At 32.9% G+C, this 16,343-nt stretch overlaps 1 protein-coding gene across 3 annotated transcripts in view; it reads right to left on the bottom strand.

Annotated features, from left to right (window-relative positions):
• LOC308508178 (ankyrin repeat domain-containing protein 26-like) overlaps positions 1–16,343 on the bottom strand; it is a 109,243-nt gene that overhangs the window by 23,801 nt on the left and 69,099 nt on the right. For all 3 annotated transcript variants that reach the window (XM_081074557.1, XM_081074556.1, XM_081074558.1), the window contains 7 exons: positions 10,399–10,612; positions 8,632–8,815; positions 7,946–8,083; positions 5,584–6,534; positions 3,872–4,024; positions 915–985; positions 482–575 (listed from right to left, as the gene is read on the bottom strand). In XM_081074557.1, the coding sequence (XP_080930683.1) occupies positions 482–575; positions 915–985; positions 3,872–4,024; positions 5,584–6,534; positions 7,946–8,083; positions 8,632–8,815; positions 10,399–10,612 (1,805 nt within the window). The remainder of the gene's footprint in view (positions 1–481; positions 576–914; positions 986–3,871; positions 4,025–5,583; positions 6,535–7,945; positions 8,084–8,631; positions 8,816–10,398; positions 10,613–16,343) is intronic.

Raw genomic sequence — 16,343 nt, forward strand, 5'->3', positions numbered from 1 at the left:
GGATGAAGGAAACAAATTACAACATTAAAAGGAATTCATTCTAAAAATCTCACCAAAGGGTTTAGATTACAAGAGAAATTCAGAATTCTAGATCAAATCATTACTCAAACTTCTGCACTCAAATATGTGTAGTCCAATGTTTATTGCAGCATTAACAATAGCCACAAAAAAAAAAAAGCCAAAAGCTGGAAAAACCCAAATGTTGAACAGACAAATGGATAAATAAAATGTGGTATATATCAAATATTTTTAGACAATCACCATCTTTTTTTATTAAAATCTTACTACAAAATTTAGTAATTTTATGAATTCAGACACCTTCCTCTATAAAGAGGAATTACATTTCCTATTTGCAAATACTATCAAGATGAATACACTACTTTTATCCATGAGACTCCTTATTGTCCAAAATATTCTTATATGCTACTACTATAGACATGAAAATTCCTTTAATATGACAGAAATTAGGAGACTGACTTACCGAACTTGTACATAAGAGGTTTCTCTGAAGCTGTTCAATTCTTCCCGCTTGCTTTTCAATTGTCACTTTTAACTCAGCATTTTCAGTTTCAAGCCTACAATGTATATTTTGAAATAATTTTTCTCACACAATGATTTAAAACATACCTCATAATCTCTGAACAAACATCTGAAGGTGCAATTCCATAAAATCTTACAATTTGAAAAGCACATGATATGACAAGTATGCCATTTTTCTAGTTGGGTTTTGTGGATAATGTGCAAAATTTAGAGACAATGTAAATAAATATGCATTTCAAAGTAGCTCAAAGCTGAAATTTTTATCCAGCTTAACACTGATGTATTTATTATCACAACTGATCTAATTCTCACACTACACTACACATCTGCTTTATAAATACTCAAGTTATTTTCTGTGCTGCTTTAAGTTATACTTTTGCATGTGATCTTGCGTCTTCTCAGCATATCTTACGGCCTCTGTATGTCGATCGTTTGCTTCAAGCAACTAAAATAAAGAAAAAAAAATACTTTTTAACTACTGATAATCTAGTACAAATCTACCTGTTTGTGTAACTAAAATTGGATTGGCACACAGCCACACTCCTGCATCTGCATTTTGCTTAGGCTACTTCCTGCCATAACAGCAGAGCTGAGTTATGACAACAGAGACCTTATGGCCCGTAAAGCCGAACATATTTACTATCTGGCCCTACAGAAAAGCTTACCAACCTCTCCTCTAGTACCCAAACAAAAACGTTATTAATGTTTTAAAAGTGTATTTTATCAAATAAATATACAACTTTCTAAATTGGTCAAATGGGGAAAAAAGGAAATTACATTATGATACTTACATTTTTGTATTCCAAGAACCACATTAAAGATAAAAATTAACATATGAGAATGACCATAGCTATGCCAGTGATTATGAAAGTGAACAGGCATCTCTCAGTGACGACCAGATGTTTCCTGGATTAGTTTAGGGGCAGTATGTACCTAGGAGCCACAATGCCTAGGTTTGAATCCCAAGTCTACCAGTTCTTAGCTGTGTGACCTTGAGCAAAGTACTTAAAGTTCCTGAGTCTCAGTTTCTTCATGTGTAAAATGGACAAAATGATGGCATCTACCTCACTGGGGTGCTGGGAAGCGTACTTGATGCATAGTAAGGGTTTGCAATTAGCATTATTATTGTCACTGTATCTTATGTTCTAATAAAATTTGATATTTTAGGCAGGTAGCATACCAATGGAAGTTGTCTCTTACACAAGTTACACTGAAATCATTCTTCATACCATTGACAATGGCAGGAAATGAGGAGCATGAGGCCCAGAATATAGCCCCAATGCTTCAGAAAACTTTTACTAATTCCACTAGCCAGTAGTACGTTAATAATTTATAAGTTGCTTCATCTCTGTACTACTCAGTGGGCAAAGACCATGGAGTGTAATGCACAAACCACCTCGGGACTGAGCATACAATGCACATGACCATGAGAGGCAGGGTAAGCCACTGACATGGAAAGCATGGACTCTAGTGCTAAATCCACTTCCCAGATCACTTCATTCCCAGCAAATGTTACCAAGTCCTCTGATGAGCAGATGAGGAGACGTGCTTTGGCGAATCAGAAAAGCCATCCCCAGAGTTTCACAGTTAGTAAGGGGATCAAATATATGGTGATGGAAGGAGAACTGACTCTGGGTGCACACAATGGGATTTATAGACGATGTAATACAGAATTGTACACCTGAAATCTATGTAAATTTACTAACAATTGTCACCCCAATAAATTTAATTAAAAAAAAAAAATCTCTGCACATTCCAGTGTGGCTGAGGAGTGAAGGGAGGCTGGTTTCCTTTTTTTGTCTTTTTGTTTTTTCACAGAGGGAGAAAACTGAGCATTTGATTGAACAATTCTCTATTAGATTAAATGCTTTCAATTTTATATTTAATTGTTTAAAATACTTTTAGAATAAAAGCTTAATTATATCAATGTCTCCAAGAAGAAAGTATGGAAGTGGTATAAAATATTTAATTTTATCCAAACAACTGTTCAGCAAAATATTTTCAATTTATACAAGGATAGGAGCCATCATACCAAGCACCATTTCCCCTTAAACAATTTCATACTTAGAAAGACAAAATATCGCTCTTGAAGAAAATTTTAACAATTTAAACTTCAGGGCTAGATTGCTCTGCACTGACTGGCTGACAAGTGCTGAGGAGAAGGAGCTCAGTGAGAGTTCGAGCAGCCAAAGAAAGCTTCGCAGAGAGGAGAACATGGGAGCCGGGGGTCCAGGGGCAGGGAAATAAAACACAGGCGCCCACCGTAACTTGTAAACTAATATTCACAGCAGAATTATTAATAGCCAAAAAGTGGAAACAACTCAAAGTTCCATCAACTGATGAATGGATACGTATTTTATCCACAAAGTGAAGTAATGTTGGGCAATAAGCAGAAATAACATACTGACATGGGCTTTAACAAGGTTGAGCCCTGGAAACGTGAAACGTTAAGTGAAAGAAGCAAGTCATAGAGGAACTCATATTGTGTGATTTCATTTACATGAAATATCCAGAATAGGCAAATCTATAGAGACAGAAAGTAGATTAGTGGTTGCCCAGGGCTGGGAGAGACGGGAAGCTGGGAGCGACAGCTAAGTAAAATGGGGTTCCTTTTTGGGGTGAAAGAAATGTTCTACAACTGACTGTGGTGATAGTTACACAACTCTCTGAATGTACTGAGAGATATTGAATTGTACATGTTAAACGGGAGAATTATATGATATGTGAATTACATCCCAATAAACATTATTTTTTTAAATCCAATTGTGGATCTAGATAATTTTCTTAATTCTCTATTGTGGGTGTGAATACTATAATGCTCTACATATTTCCATACTTTTACAATAATTCTAAAATGAAAAGAAAATGAAGGAAATGCCTACTTCGATTGGTTTTCATAATGACCTTTCTGTACAAGTGAGTCTGAAAACCATGAAATATGTGCAGATTCTGTATCCATTCACAAAAGTGAAGATAAGAAATAATTTTCTGGAACGTTCCATTAAACATTATCCTCTGATTTTAAATGGCTGCCTCATCGTGGTAATGGAGATATCACCACAAAATATTGTTTAGTAGAAATTCTCTAAACTTCTATGAGGGATGCTGCGTATTTCTCAACTTTCCCAAGAGTAAATATTGTAAGAAAAAATACATAATAGAAATGGCAGAATGAAAGTCAGAGTTTAAGAAATAAGTGCATTATAAAGATAATAAAATTATAATAAATTAATTTTAATGAAAATAAAGCTACCCATGAAAATTAGTATCCCCAAACACTTTATTTAACCAGTTATAGATTAACTATTGATATGTTAAATTTTATACATACTTGATTTCTGATTTCATTTAATTTCTTCTTTAAATCCTGTGTCTCATCTTCTAAATTCATACGATAATGTGATATAACCTCCAGTGAAGCCTCTGACATAGATTGTTTTTTTAGGGTATCAGCCAATTCTTGTTGAAGTTGTCTAATAACTACCTAGGTAAGATATTTTTGTTACTGATCTTATATAAATCACATTATTATTACATTATGTTAATAATCTATAACTCTAACATTAATATAATATGTAAATTTGAAAGAGATCACCACATGCATCAATTCACCATCTTTTCCTCTCACTTCTGTTTACTGGACACAATAAAGGACAAACAGGACACACTCCTGTTTACTGAATCCAGGTAAAGACACAGAAGGTCTTATCCCCAATCACCATTAGGTTACTTCAACGACGGATGCAGCCTCACTCTCCATGTTCCCCTGATGAACCTGTAGAGCTTTACAATCTACTGACGTCTCAAAGGGAAATGGGCATGTCGGTGGGACCAGTGGTAGCACAATCTACATTGTGTAACGTTTCCCTCTTTTTTATCTCAGGCTTAGATTGACCTCAGAGGTCCTCACGTATGCAGTCCTCTGCTCACAACCTTCCTAAAGATTCCTGTATCTTAGAAGAAAAGTGAACTAATTCCAACGGCCTTCAGGGCCTCAGGTAACCTGGCCTCGACCTTCCTGCCGGTTACACATGAATCCTGCCTCCCCTCACTCGTCGGAAAATGGAGATCCAATGCCAAATTAATAAACTGCAGACAGCTACAAGTCTCTTTGAACTGGACAGACCTGTGTCCAAATGACAGTGATTGGGCCTTCTAATGAGAAATATGAACAAGTTATTTGTAAAAATAGTCAAAGAAAATTGTATGTAGTGGTGGGAAGATTAAATCAAATATAATTTTGTTAAAACTCATCACATTTGTTCCAAATTATGATTTCATGAAAAGTTAGCTGTCTTTAAAGAGTTGAGAGGCCATAAGAATACATTATCTGAGACTGAAATATTTCCAATTTAAATCAAATTGGCATGAATAAAAAAAAAATTATACCAACAAAAATGTATATGAAGCTACTGAAAGAAAGGTGCTATTGAGGGACAGTATCTATACTTCGGTTCTTCTGGAAAACCTAGAATTAACTGTCTGGGTAATCCACTTAATTGAATCTTAATTTCAAAACATTCATTTTAGGTATGAGCATTTCCATTTATCTGCTTCATAATGATACCATGTTTCCCCAAAAATAAGACCTAGCCAGACCATCAGCTCTGATGTGTCTTTTGGAGCAAAAATATGAGACCAGATCTTATCTTAATACAAGACCGGTCTTATGTTAATTTTTGCTCCAAAAGACACATTAGAGCTGATGGTCAGGCTAGGTCTTATTTTTGGGAAACACAGTATTACAATGTGGTGACAGAAAGATTAAAATTATTATTTTAGCAGTATAAGACTAAATTATTATCAATCTATATCTACTAACTTAAAATTTCATAGGCAACACAACATCTTTACTCAAAGTTAAGCAGCATTCAGGTCTAATTTTTATTTGGACCCAATATCTGCTTTTAAGCTGATAAAGCAAATACATTTATAGTCTATATATTTTTAATATTCAACGAGATTCAACATTCGGCCAACATCAAATATTACTTTGAATTTTCTTTCAGGAAATTTGAAAATTATTTCTTTCTGGATATTTACCTCTCTTTCTGCTTTATCAGTTTCATATTGACTGATTTTTTCTTTTAAATGATTACATTCTTTGATTAACTCTTTATTTCTTTCTTCTAGCATACGACCTTGTTTTTCACTTTCAGCTCGAAGTATTTTTATGATATCCTGAAACTGGTCTTGGATATTAATTACTGTCTTTTCTTTATTGTCACTTTTGTTGCGAGCATCATCCAGTTGCTGTCGTAGCAACATATTTTCACTTTGTAGGTGAGAAAATCTCTCCTCTAAGGATTCCTGCTTTCCAATGTATTTATTCACTTTATCTTGTTCATTTTGATACATGTGTTCAATTTCCTTCTTTTTACTTTGTGTTTGGCTTAGGTCTCTTTGTACATGTTCTAAAACTGAAGTCCTTTCTCTGAGAGCGTCTCTCGTGTGGTGGAGCTCAATTTCTAGGCTATTGAATTTACTCTCAGCTTTAGAGAGTTGTTGAGAAAGAACCTCATTGTTATCTTTTAGGTTAGACATATCAAAATTCATTTTGTCCCGTAAACGAAACCATTCATCTCTTGCTCTCTGGAAAGCAAGTTCTAGGTCTCTTCTTGATGTCTGACTTTGCTCGTGATCGTGGATCGCAGCAGCCAGTCTAGAACGGTACGACTCAACTTCTGTTTCCAGTCTTTCTTTGTTTTGTTTTTCACTCTCCAGTTTAGAGTTTAGCATTGTATTCTCAGCTGTCAGAACGTTCAACTGTCCATTATATTGAAATATTGTTTTTGTTAGTGTTTCCTCATTTAGTTTTATCGTCTTTTGAAGGTGGTCATTCTTTTCTTTTACAATTGTAATGTCCTCAAAATATTTTTTTTCCATTTCCTGCTTCTGATTTTTCATGGTATCTATTTCCAGTTTCAACATGGCAATTTCATCCTGCAACATGCAGTTTTCATGCAACAGATCTTTTTCAGGACTCTCAGAAACCTAAGTAAAACAATAAAGACTTGTCATTAGCACTCGATGAAATGTGTATATATCATGATATCCTCTGAAATTAAAGAAGAACCTATATGTTATGTAATGAAAAGGTTGTAATGAGTGGGAATCCCACTGACAAAATATAAAGTTGGACCCAAATCTCCAACTTTATACAAGGAAAAATTCCCAAAAGTTCGAATATTTAATATAAGATGCTGAATTAATAAAAGTAAAAAAAGAAATCATAAGAGATTTTTTAAGAGTCTCAGAATTGGAAAGGCAAACCCAAAGGCATAAAATAAAAGATTAAAATAAAAGATTAATAAATCTCACTACACTTAAAATTTAGCTTATAGTCTGAATATACATACAGCTACCCCCCAGTAAGAGTATTAACTCTGCATATATTTGGTAGATTAAATTTCCTAAAATTCTTATTTCCTGAGAATATTCTATAGATATTCTACTTTTCTAATATTTTCATAGTAAGTTATAAAAATTATATCTATACTAATAACTGGCATTGTATTAAACACTTCTGTATACATCAATGAATTCATTTAGTTATTGCCGTCTGGAATGGAGAGGTTAAAAAGATAAGCAAGTTCAGAATTTTCCCCAGGTCTTCTGACTACAATTAGTGCTTCTACACCAAACCACAGTTACTTCTGCAGTAGAAATATATAAATATAAAAAAAAGACATATTTAAAAAAACTCATGGTAAGTACGGTAAAATTTATAGAGCTCTTCTTAGAAAATCATGAGATTATTTGCTGCTGCAATAACTTTTATTTCCTTTTGATAATGTTTAAAGTAGTATCAAATGTGAAATAAAGTAAAATACATTTTACTATTTAACTAAATAAAATACTTGTCAATAAATTATCATTAAGTATATATCACAGTATATCATTGTCTTCAAAAAGTCCTTGTACTGAAATAAAATACTACTTGGAGAAAATTGTTACTTTTCTCAAAAGTAGGAGAATGACATCTAAAATATGGTCTCGAATTGGCTCTGCTTTTCCTCCTTGCCATCAGTGGAAGTGAAAACTAACCTCTGTATTATGGAAAGCTCATTACTTCCTATGGAAAATATTTTTTAAAAACCCTTTGGATGAGGCCACTGTGAATGTCACTACTTCACTGTTGAAGACAAATGGATTTGAATTAAGAATATCATTTTTTGCAATGGACCAAAAATGCCACATCCTAAAAATTCATACACACACACACACACACACACACACACACACACACACACACGATATATACGTGTGTGTGTGTGTGTGTGTGTGTGTGTGTGTCTATATGGGCTTTTAAAATCTTTTATACATTCCATATCGATAGTGTTGGTTTTTAAAATATATACACAAATACATACATACACACATTTGAAAATGACTAAAAGAATACCTCAGAATTCATTTTCTTATGAGCTGTTTCTACCTCCTTTTGTTTGCAAAGGAGATTGGTCAGAATTCCATCTTGTAATATTCTGGCATTTTGTTCTCGAGAAAGTTGCCTCTGAGAGTCATTTAGCTCTTCCACAACCTAGGGATACATTTCATTAGGTTTTTGGTCTCATACTATTTAAAAAAAAAAAAAAAAAAAGTCAAAAACCTTTTAAAAAAATGTTAAAAGAACGTAGCTTTTCTGAACACAAGGATCGTTATCCTCCATGAAAAATTCAAATTTGAATTTAAATGAGAGCTAAATTTGTCACACAGCAAAAATACAGGCAGCTATAATATTGTGAAATAAAATTTCTTTACAAAACATTTGACTAGTTTCATCACAGTCTCAAGGCAATTTAGCCTGTACGTTAACATTTAAGAAAGCCAAAATTAACATTTGTGTTGATGATTAAGCTCCATTTACCTTTTACTGCTTCATTTAGAAAACATATACAGAGCATCTATTAGATGCCCAAAATTGAAATAAATTAAAATTATAGTTATAAATGTCACAGTTCATATTTTGAACAAAATAACATTTTGGTTTGTTTTAAACCTAAATAATATACATCAAATCGGAGGAATATTATAAATATGGATGAAATACTATTAGAATTATGAAATTTTTACTAAAGATGAATTTACCTGATTGAAATTATTTCTTACAGTCTTCAATTCCATATCTAGTGTTCGAAGAGTGATTTCAAGTTGTTGTTTCATGTCCACTTCTTTACTATATTGCTCTTCTTTTTTTCTTAACTGCTCCTTAATTTTTTTATATAACATATCAGTATTTCTTCTTTTCTCTTTTTCTTGTTGTAAGGTAAATCTGCAGTTAAATACACTTATCTTAAATTTCATTTGATTAGAAAATAAAAAGCTCATTTTATGATCTGGTTCTACATAGGTTGGTTTACTCTCCTAAAGAAATTTCTAAGTTCTCAAATTTTTTTCCAATCTCGGTCTCATGTTTTTTTATTTCACACTTCAATCTCTTCCAAAACATATATATACCTAAAAGGTAGCAATGAAAAATATCGTAGGAAAGGAATTTTGAAATTCTTTGGTAAAGGTAGAGCTGAGAGTTATCCTTTTATTCATAGTCATACTTACTCCTCCATTAGGACAGATAATCTAGTTACTAATTGAAAAGAGAAGTCGTTGTTTATAAACAAGTTTATAAATTCACTAAAAATAAAATTTCAGCTTTTTCATATGTAAAATATGACAGGTAACCCTGAAAATGATTTACAGTGTAAGGCAGCATCTGCAGATGTCTCATATACAACTCATATCTGCTGACTACTGTAATCCAAGACTACACTAGAGAGTCTAATATCTATTGCTCTACACTTTTTATGTTTCTTCTTTTGTAACACTTTCAGATTATCTTGTTGATTGTTATCTATTTTATTAATCACTTTAAAATCCCTTTTGGAACAAGACAGGATCCATACTAACTGAGTCAACAAGGAAGAGTAATATGTGCTTTCAGTGTGGACTTTGAATTAATTTTATTATATATAAGATGCTGAATTAATTTTATTATATATATCATATATATAAGATTTATTATATATAAGATTTTATTATATATATATAAATTAATTAGTCATCACTTTCCATAACATCACTTTTCACACTATGCATATATTAAGACTAAAAGTGTGGGGCAACAGGATAGCTGAGTTGGTTAGAACGCAGTGTTCTTAACAAGGTTGCCGGTTCGATCCCCTGATGGGCCACTATGAGCTGTGCCCTCCACAACTAGATTGAAACAACTACTTGAGTTGGAGCTGATGGGTCCTGCAAAAACCCACTTAAATATATAAAAGTTTTTTAAAAATAAGACTAAAACTGCATAAATTTTTTTGAGAAATTTTTTCTGTCTTGAGAAAAATGGCCATTTTAGACTACGTTGATGGGAAGGTAAATTAATATGAACTTTCTTGAGAACAATTTAGAAATATGAATCAAAGATTTTTTTCAAAAGTTCTTTTATGTTAACCAAATAATACCCTATTAAAGAATTTATTCAAAGTACACAATCAGAAATGTAGGAAAAGGTTTATATACGAGATATTCCTTATAGCATTAACTATAATATAGAAAAAAACAACCAAAATTCAATTTGTTAAATAAATTATGAGGTTTCCATATGGTGGATTTCTATATGGTCATTCAAATAATGATTTGAAAGACTACACATACACATTAACTTATTACTAGAAGTATGCACTGTTAAGAACTTGCTATATTATTTCCAAGAATTTTATATTCCACAATACTAAAGAAGTTTTTTTCCCTATAAAATACCAGGAGGTAAGTTAGCAATTATAAAACTTATCCTATATATCTGTAGTATGAAAGCAAATATTCCAATATTTCTTTAAAACCAAGATGTTTTAATACCTCAAATTGCAGAGTTCTTGTTCCCATTCCACTTTTTGATGCTCTAACTGTGATTTCATTTCTTTTGTTTCTGATAGCTCCTTTTGTAGTCCACTAACCTTATTTTCCATTTTTTTTATTTTTCCTGTAAGTAACTCACAGTGATTTTTTCTAAGTTCTATTAATCTTTCATATGAAATAATGGCATCTTGAATTTTCAACAAGCTAACAGAATCTACATCAGAGAGAAAGCAAAAATAGAAATAAAATATATGAGTACTTTTTGCAAATAAAGGACTGCATTTTCACACTCAGTCTTTCATACATTGAACAAATATACATTGAGTACCTACAATGTGGAAGACATTACACTAAGCTCTGCAGATGAAAGAGACAAGACTTGTTTAGCTCAAAGTCTAGTAGAGGAAAGTGACAAATAAAATAATTATAAATTCAGACAGATATTCTACAGTTCTATGATCACATAACAGAACTTGATCTAGACTGGATCCAGGGAAGATTTCCCTAAGGAAGACATGGCTATACTGAGAAATGCAGGGTGAGTGGGAAGCAGTGAGACAAAGGAGAAAGAAGAGCATTCTAAACAGTCTACAGCATGTGCCAAAGTTGTAATGCAATCGGCTTCTACCAAGAAGGAGTAAGAGGTACTGATTTACCTTCCTATATGAAACAAGCAAAAACAATACAAACAAATTACATTTAAAAATTATTTTCAAGACTGGATTTCAGAGAATGAAGGACAATGATTCCTGAAACCAATGAAGTTACCCTAATGAATGTCTCAGCTCACTGCCTCGAGAGAATTTCCAGGCAACTCCACAGGGAGGAGAAACTGAGGTAGAGTCCACCAGACTCCCTACATTAGGTGATGAAGCTGATGAGGGTCTGGTGAAACCAAGGCAGAGAGAGATCACAGGTCAGAACACTGGAGAGAAGATAGCAAAACAGAAAAAGGACCCTGGAGACCTGCAGAGGGCATTCAGTTGAGAAAGGAACCATGCATACATGTGAGGAAATCACCCAAGACCAGGGGAAAAAACAACATCTGAAAACAGTAGAGGAAACAGTGCCTAGTGCTTACGCAGCACCAGGTATACTGTCTACTCCCATTAGCCAGGCTGAAGAAACTCATAATTCACAGGACAATGACCAGGTTAGTAAGAAAGGTCTTGCCTCTGACTAGTGGGGAGTAATTGGCTTTTGGCCAAGCTCTGGATTCACCTAACAAATCATAAGAGCAACACCAGAAAGGATCAAACTATTTGCAGGCAACTTAACTGCCTCTCAAAACAAAAGCTCAAAAAGTTAAGTAGAGGCATGGAAGTTATTTTTTTACAAAGCAAATAGCACTTACTTATATCAATAGAAATTATAATGTCAGAGATGAAAAATACACTCGGTAAAAACAAACACATATTAGACATCACAAAATAAAAGATTAGGAAGTTTGACATCAGTGAATAGTGAGAAAACATCAAATGTCTATCACATAATTCCCCAAAGAAGCAGGGGGAGGGACAGAAAAACATTTGAAGAAAAAATGGCCCAAACTTTCTAAACTTAATGAAAACTATAATTCCACAGATCCAGCAATAAAAGTAAACTACTGTAATTTTTTATACTATATATGATGTGATAAAATATTATTTGAAGGTGGACTGTCATAACTTAGTCATTTGACATGAACCAACCCTAATGCAGCCACTAAAATAGCAAAAGTTATAGCAAATAAGCCAAAAAAAAGAAAGAGTACTAAATCATAAAAATTACTCAATTAATCTAAAAGAAGACAGAAAAAGAAGAAAACGGGAACAAAGAGCAAATGAGACAAACAGAAATCAAACCACATGATGACAGATTCAAATCCACTGTATCAATGATCACACTAAATGGAAATGGTCTAAAAACCTCAATAAAAACATTGTCTGGCTGGATAAAAAAGCAAGACCCAAATATAGGCCAACTCCAAGAAAAACACTTTAAATATAAAGACACAAATTTTTAAAAAGGATAGAAATAAGATAGACTACACTAACACTTAACAAAAGAAGGCTGAGCTAAAGTAGCTATAATACCAAACAAAGTAGATTTCAGAGCAAAATATATTACCAGCAATTAACCAGGTCATTTCCCAATGATAAATTAATAAGAAGCATAACAATCCTAAGTGATTATGCACCTAATAACAGCTTCAAAATACATGCCACAAAAATTGATAGAACTGCAAAGAGAAATTGATAAATTCACAATTACAGTCTGGGATTTCAATACCACTCAGTCCATAAGTAATACAACAAGTAGGCAGAAAGGCAGAAAGGCAGAAAGGACATAACACCACTGTTCTTCTCAAGTTCCCATGGAACACTTACCAAAAAGACTATATATTATGAGTCATAAAATAAACCTTAATAAAAGGAGTCAGTCAAAAGGATTTAAGTCATACAAAGTATGTTCCCTGACAATCAAACTGGAAATCAAGAACAAAAATACCTCTGGAAAATACTCAAATATTTGGAAACTAAATAACACACATCTAAATAACCCCTGGGTCAAAGAAGTAATGAAAAAAGAAAATAGAAAGTATTTTGAATTGAATGAAAATAAAAACAACACGTTAGATTTTGTGGAATGATGCTACAGTCAGTATGCAGTACTTACATGGAACTGTATAGCACTGAATGTCTATATTAGAAAAGAGAAAGGTCTCAAATCAATGACCTTGGCTTCCACCTTACAAAACTAGGAAAAGAAGAGTAAATTAAACCCACAGCAAATAGAAGAAAACAATAAACATCAAAAATAAAATCCGTGAGAGAAAATTAATTAAAAAAAAACTATAGAGAAAAACCACTGAAACCAAATGCTTTCAGGAGATCAATTAAAGTGATAAACCTCTAGCCAGGCTGATAAGAAAGAAAAGAGAGAAGGCACACATTACCAATATGAGAAATGAGTAATGTGACATTACTACAGATTCTACAGATATTAAAAAGAAAACAGAGTAATATAATAAACTATGTAAATAAATTTGACAACTCAGATGAAGTGGGTAAATTCTTTGAAAGACGGAAATTACAAAGGCTCTATCAAGAAAGAACAGATAAACTAAACAGCCCTGTATCTATAAGAGATGTTGAAGTCCTAGATAAAGACCTTCCCACAAAGAAAATTCCAGGCCCAAATGTCTATACTGGTGAATTATACCAAACATTTTAGGAGGAAGAAATAACACCAATTCTATACAAATCCTGTCTCAAAAAATGAAGAGTTTGAGAAATATTTCCCAACTCATTCTATAAGGCTAGTATTACCCTGAAACTAAAACTAGACGAAAATATTATAAGAAAGAAAACTGTGGCAAGAGCAGGGAAGTAAAAATTCTAAACAAAATATTAGCAAATCAAATACATTAAAAGGACAACTTGTCATGACAAAATGGGGTTTATCCCAGGATTGCAGGTTTCGTTTAACATTCAAAAATCAGTTAAGAGTAAAGAGAGTCAAATACATGCTTACAGAAGGAGAGTAGACGTCAGTGGTGAGCACACAATAGAGTATGCAGATGCTTATACACCTGAACTTTATATGAGGTTACTAACAAATGTTACCCCAATAAATTTAATTTTAAAAAAAATCTCTTTCCACATCAGCTCAAGTACAAATTTTTAACTAAAAGATAAAAACAAATCTTATAATCACAGGAAGCAAAATTTTTCCAGGGGGGTGAGGGAGTGCCTTTAACTGCCTCATATATTTGTAATATCACTCACATTCCATTATAAAAGATTATTAACTTTGTTCATTGTTTCAGTAAGATTACAACTAGATAGATATGTTTCTGGCTCCCAGTGTGACCAATTTACCACTGGAAAGTCAAATTTAGCTAAACACTCATTCAAAGACTACAACAAATGAAGGGTTTTTTTGTTATGTTTAAGGCAGACTCTTTCAAACTAGATCTGTAAGACTTCAGCCTTTTACCAAGTGAGGAAAAAACATACTTTTTTCTGAATGGTGTAGTCCTAAATTTATCTAAACAGGTACTTATTAGTGGATAGTTTCTTTTGGGGGTGATAAAAATGTTCTAACATTGATTGTGGTGATGGTTGTACAACTCTGTGAAAACACTAAATACTATTGAATTGCGCACTTTAAATTGATTAATTGTATGGTATGTGAATTATATCTCAATAAAGGTGTTATTTTTTTAAAAGTAAAAAAATGTATTAGTATTACTCACCATATTAACAGACTAAGAAAAACAAACCATATAACCTTATCAGTAGGGGAAAACAAAGGCACTTGACAAAATTCAACATCTATCCCTGATAAAAACTTCCAGCAAACTAGGAATACAAGGAAAATTCTTCAGTAAGATAAAGAAGATCTATGATAACTCTATAGCTAACATCATATGTAATGGTGAAAAATTGAATTCTTTCCCCAAAGGATCAGGAACAAGACAGGGATGACTGCTTTTACTCCTGCTCAACACTATACTAAGAGGTTCTAGCCTGTGCAATTAGGCAAGATAAAGAAACAAAGGGCATCCATCTGGGAAAGGACAAAGTAAAATTGTCTTTATTAGCAAACAATATGATCACATAATAGGAATCAGCAAACTCCAATCTGTGAGCCAAGTAACTTGTTTTAGTAAATAAAATTTTACTGCAGTACAGTTATGTCCATTAATCTGTGTATTGTCTATGCCTATTCTCATGGTACAATGGCAGAGCTGATTAGTTGTGACAGAGAAAGTATTGGCCACAAGACTTATATATTTACTACCTTTAGTAAAACTGTTGTTTAAGACTAACACTATCTAATTTCAAGAACTATTATAAATCTAAAGTAATTAAGAAAGCATGTAATTGGTGTAAAGATGGCCATATAGGTCAATGGGGCAGAACAGAGTCCAGGAATAAACCCACACGTATATGGCCAACTGATTTAGACAAAGGCACAATGGCATGAAATGGAAAAAAAATAGAGCCCCTTCAACAAATGGTGCTACAATAACTGGATATCCATATACAAAAGAATGAACTTAGAGACGTAAAACTATAAAACTTCTGAAAGAAAACATAGGAGAAAATCTTTGTGACCTTGTGCTAGGCAAAGATGTCTTAATATGAACACCAAAAGCAAAATCCATGAATGAACAAATGGATAAACTGGATTTCATCAAAAAGAAAAGCTTCCACTATTTGAAAGACGTTAAGAGAATAAAAAGACTAGGAAAAAAATCCTTGCAAAAAATATAGCTGATAAAGGTATTGTATCCAGGATATGTAAAGAATTCTCAAAACTCGACAAATAAGAAAACAAAGTCTAATTTTTAAAATGACAAAAGATCTAGGCAAAGTTCAGAGAAGATATACAGATGGCAAATAAGCACATGAAAAGATGCTCAACACTATTCGTTATTAGGGAAATACATATCAAAATCACAATAATGTATACATTACACATCCATCAGAATGGCTAAGATTTTAAAAACTGACAATACTAAATGTCCATGAAGATATGGAGGAACTGGAATTCTAATATGCTGCTGGTGGGAATGGAAAATGGTGCCACTACTTTACAAAACAATTTGGCAGTCTCTTAATAAGGGATAAAAGGGGCATGAAGGAGACTTTTAGGGGTGATGGATATGTTAACTCTCTGGATTGTGGTGATGGATTCATATGTGTATACGGACATCAAAACTATCAAATTATATGCTTCATACGTGTATAGTTTACCTAAACGCCACTGTTGGAAACAAAAAGCTCTATTACAACAAAAAAAATATATCAGGCAGTGGCCATGACAGAGACAGAAAGGATATGAAATTATATCAAAGAAAGCTAGAGGATTGTGGTCTTTAACCTTGTTCATAGCAATGAGAAGTAATAGCTGGGTTTTAAGCAAGGGGGTAACATGATGAGATCTTAAAAATA

This window comes from Rhinolophus hipposideros, assembly GCF_964194185.1.
Source record: "Rhinolophus hipposideros genome assembly, chromosome: 1".
In the NCBI taxonomy this organism is placed as follows: Eukaryota; Metazoa; Chordata; class Mammalia; order Chiroptera; family Rhinolophidae; genus Rhinolophus; species Rhinolophus hipposideros.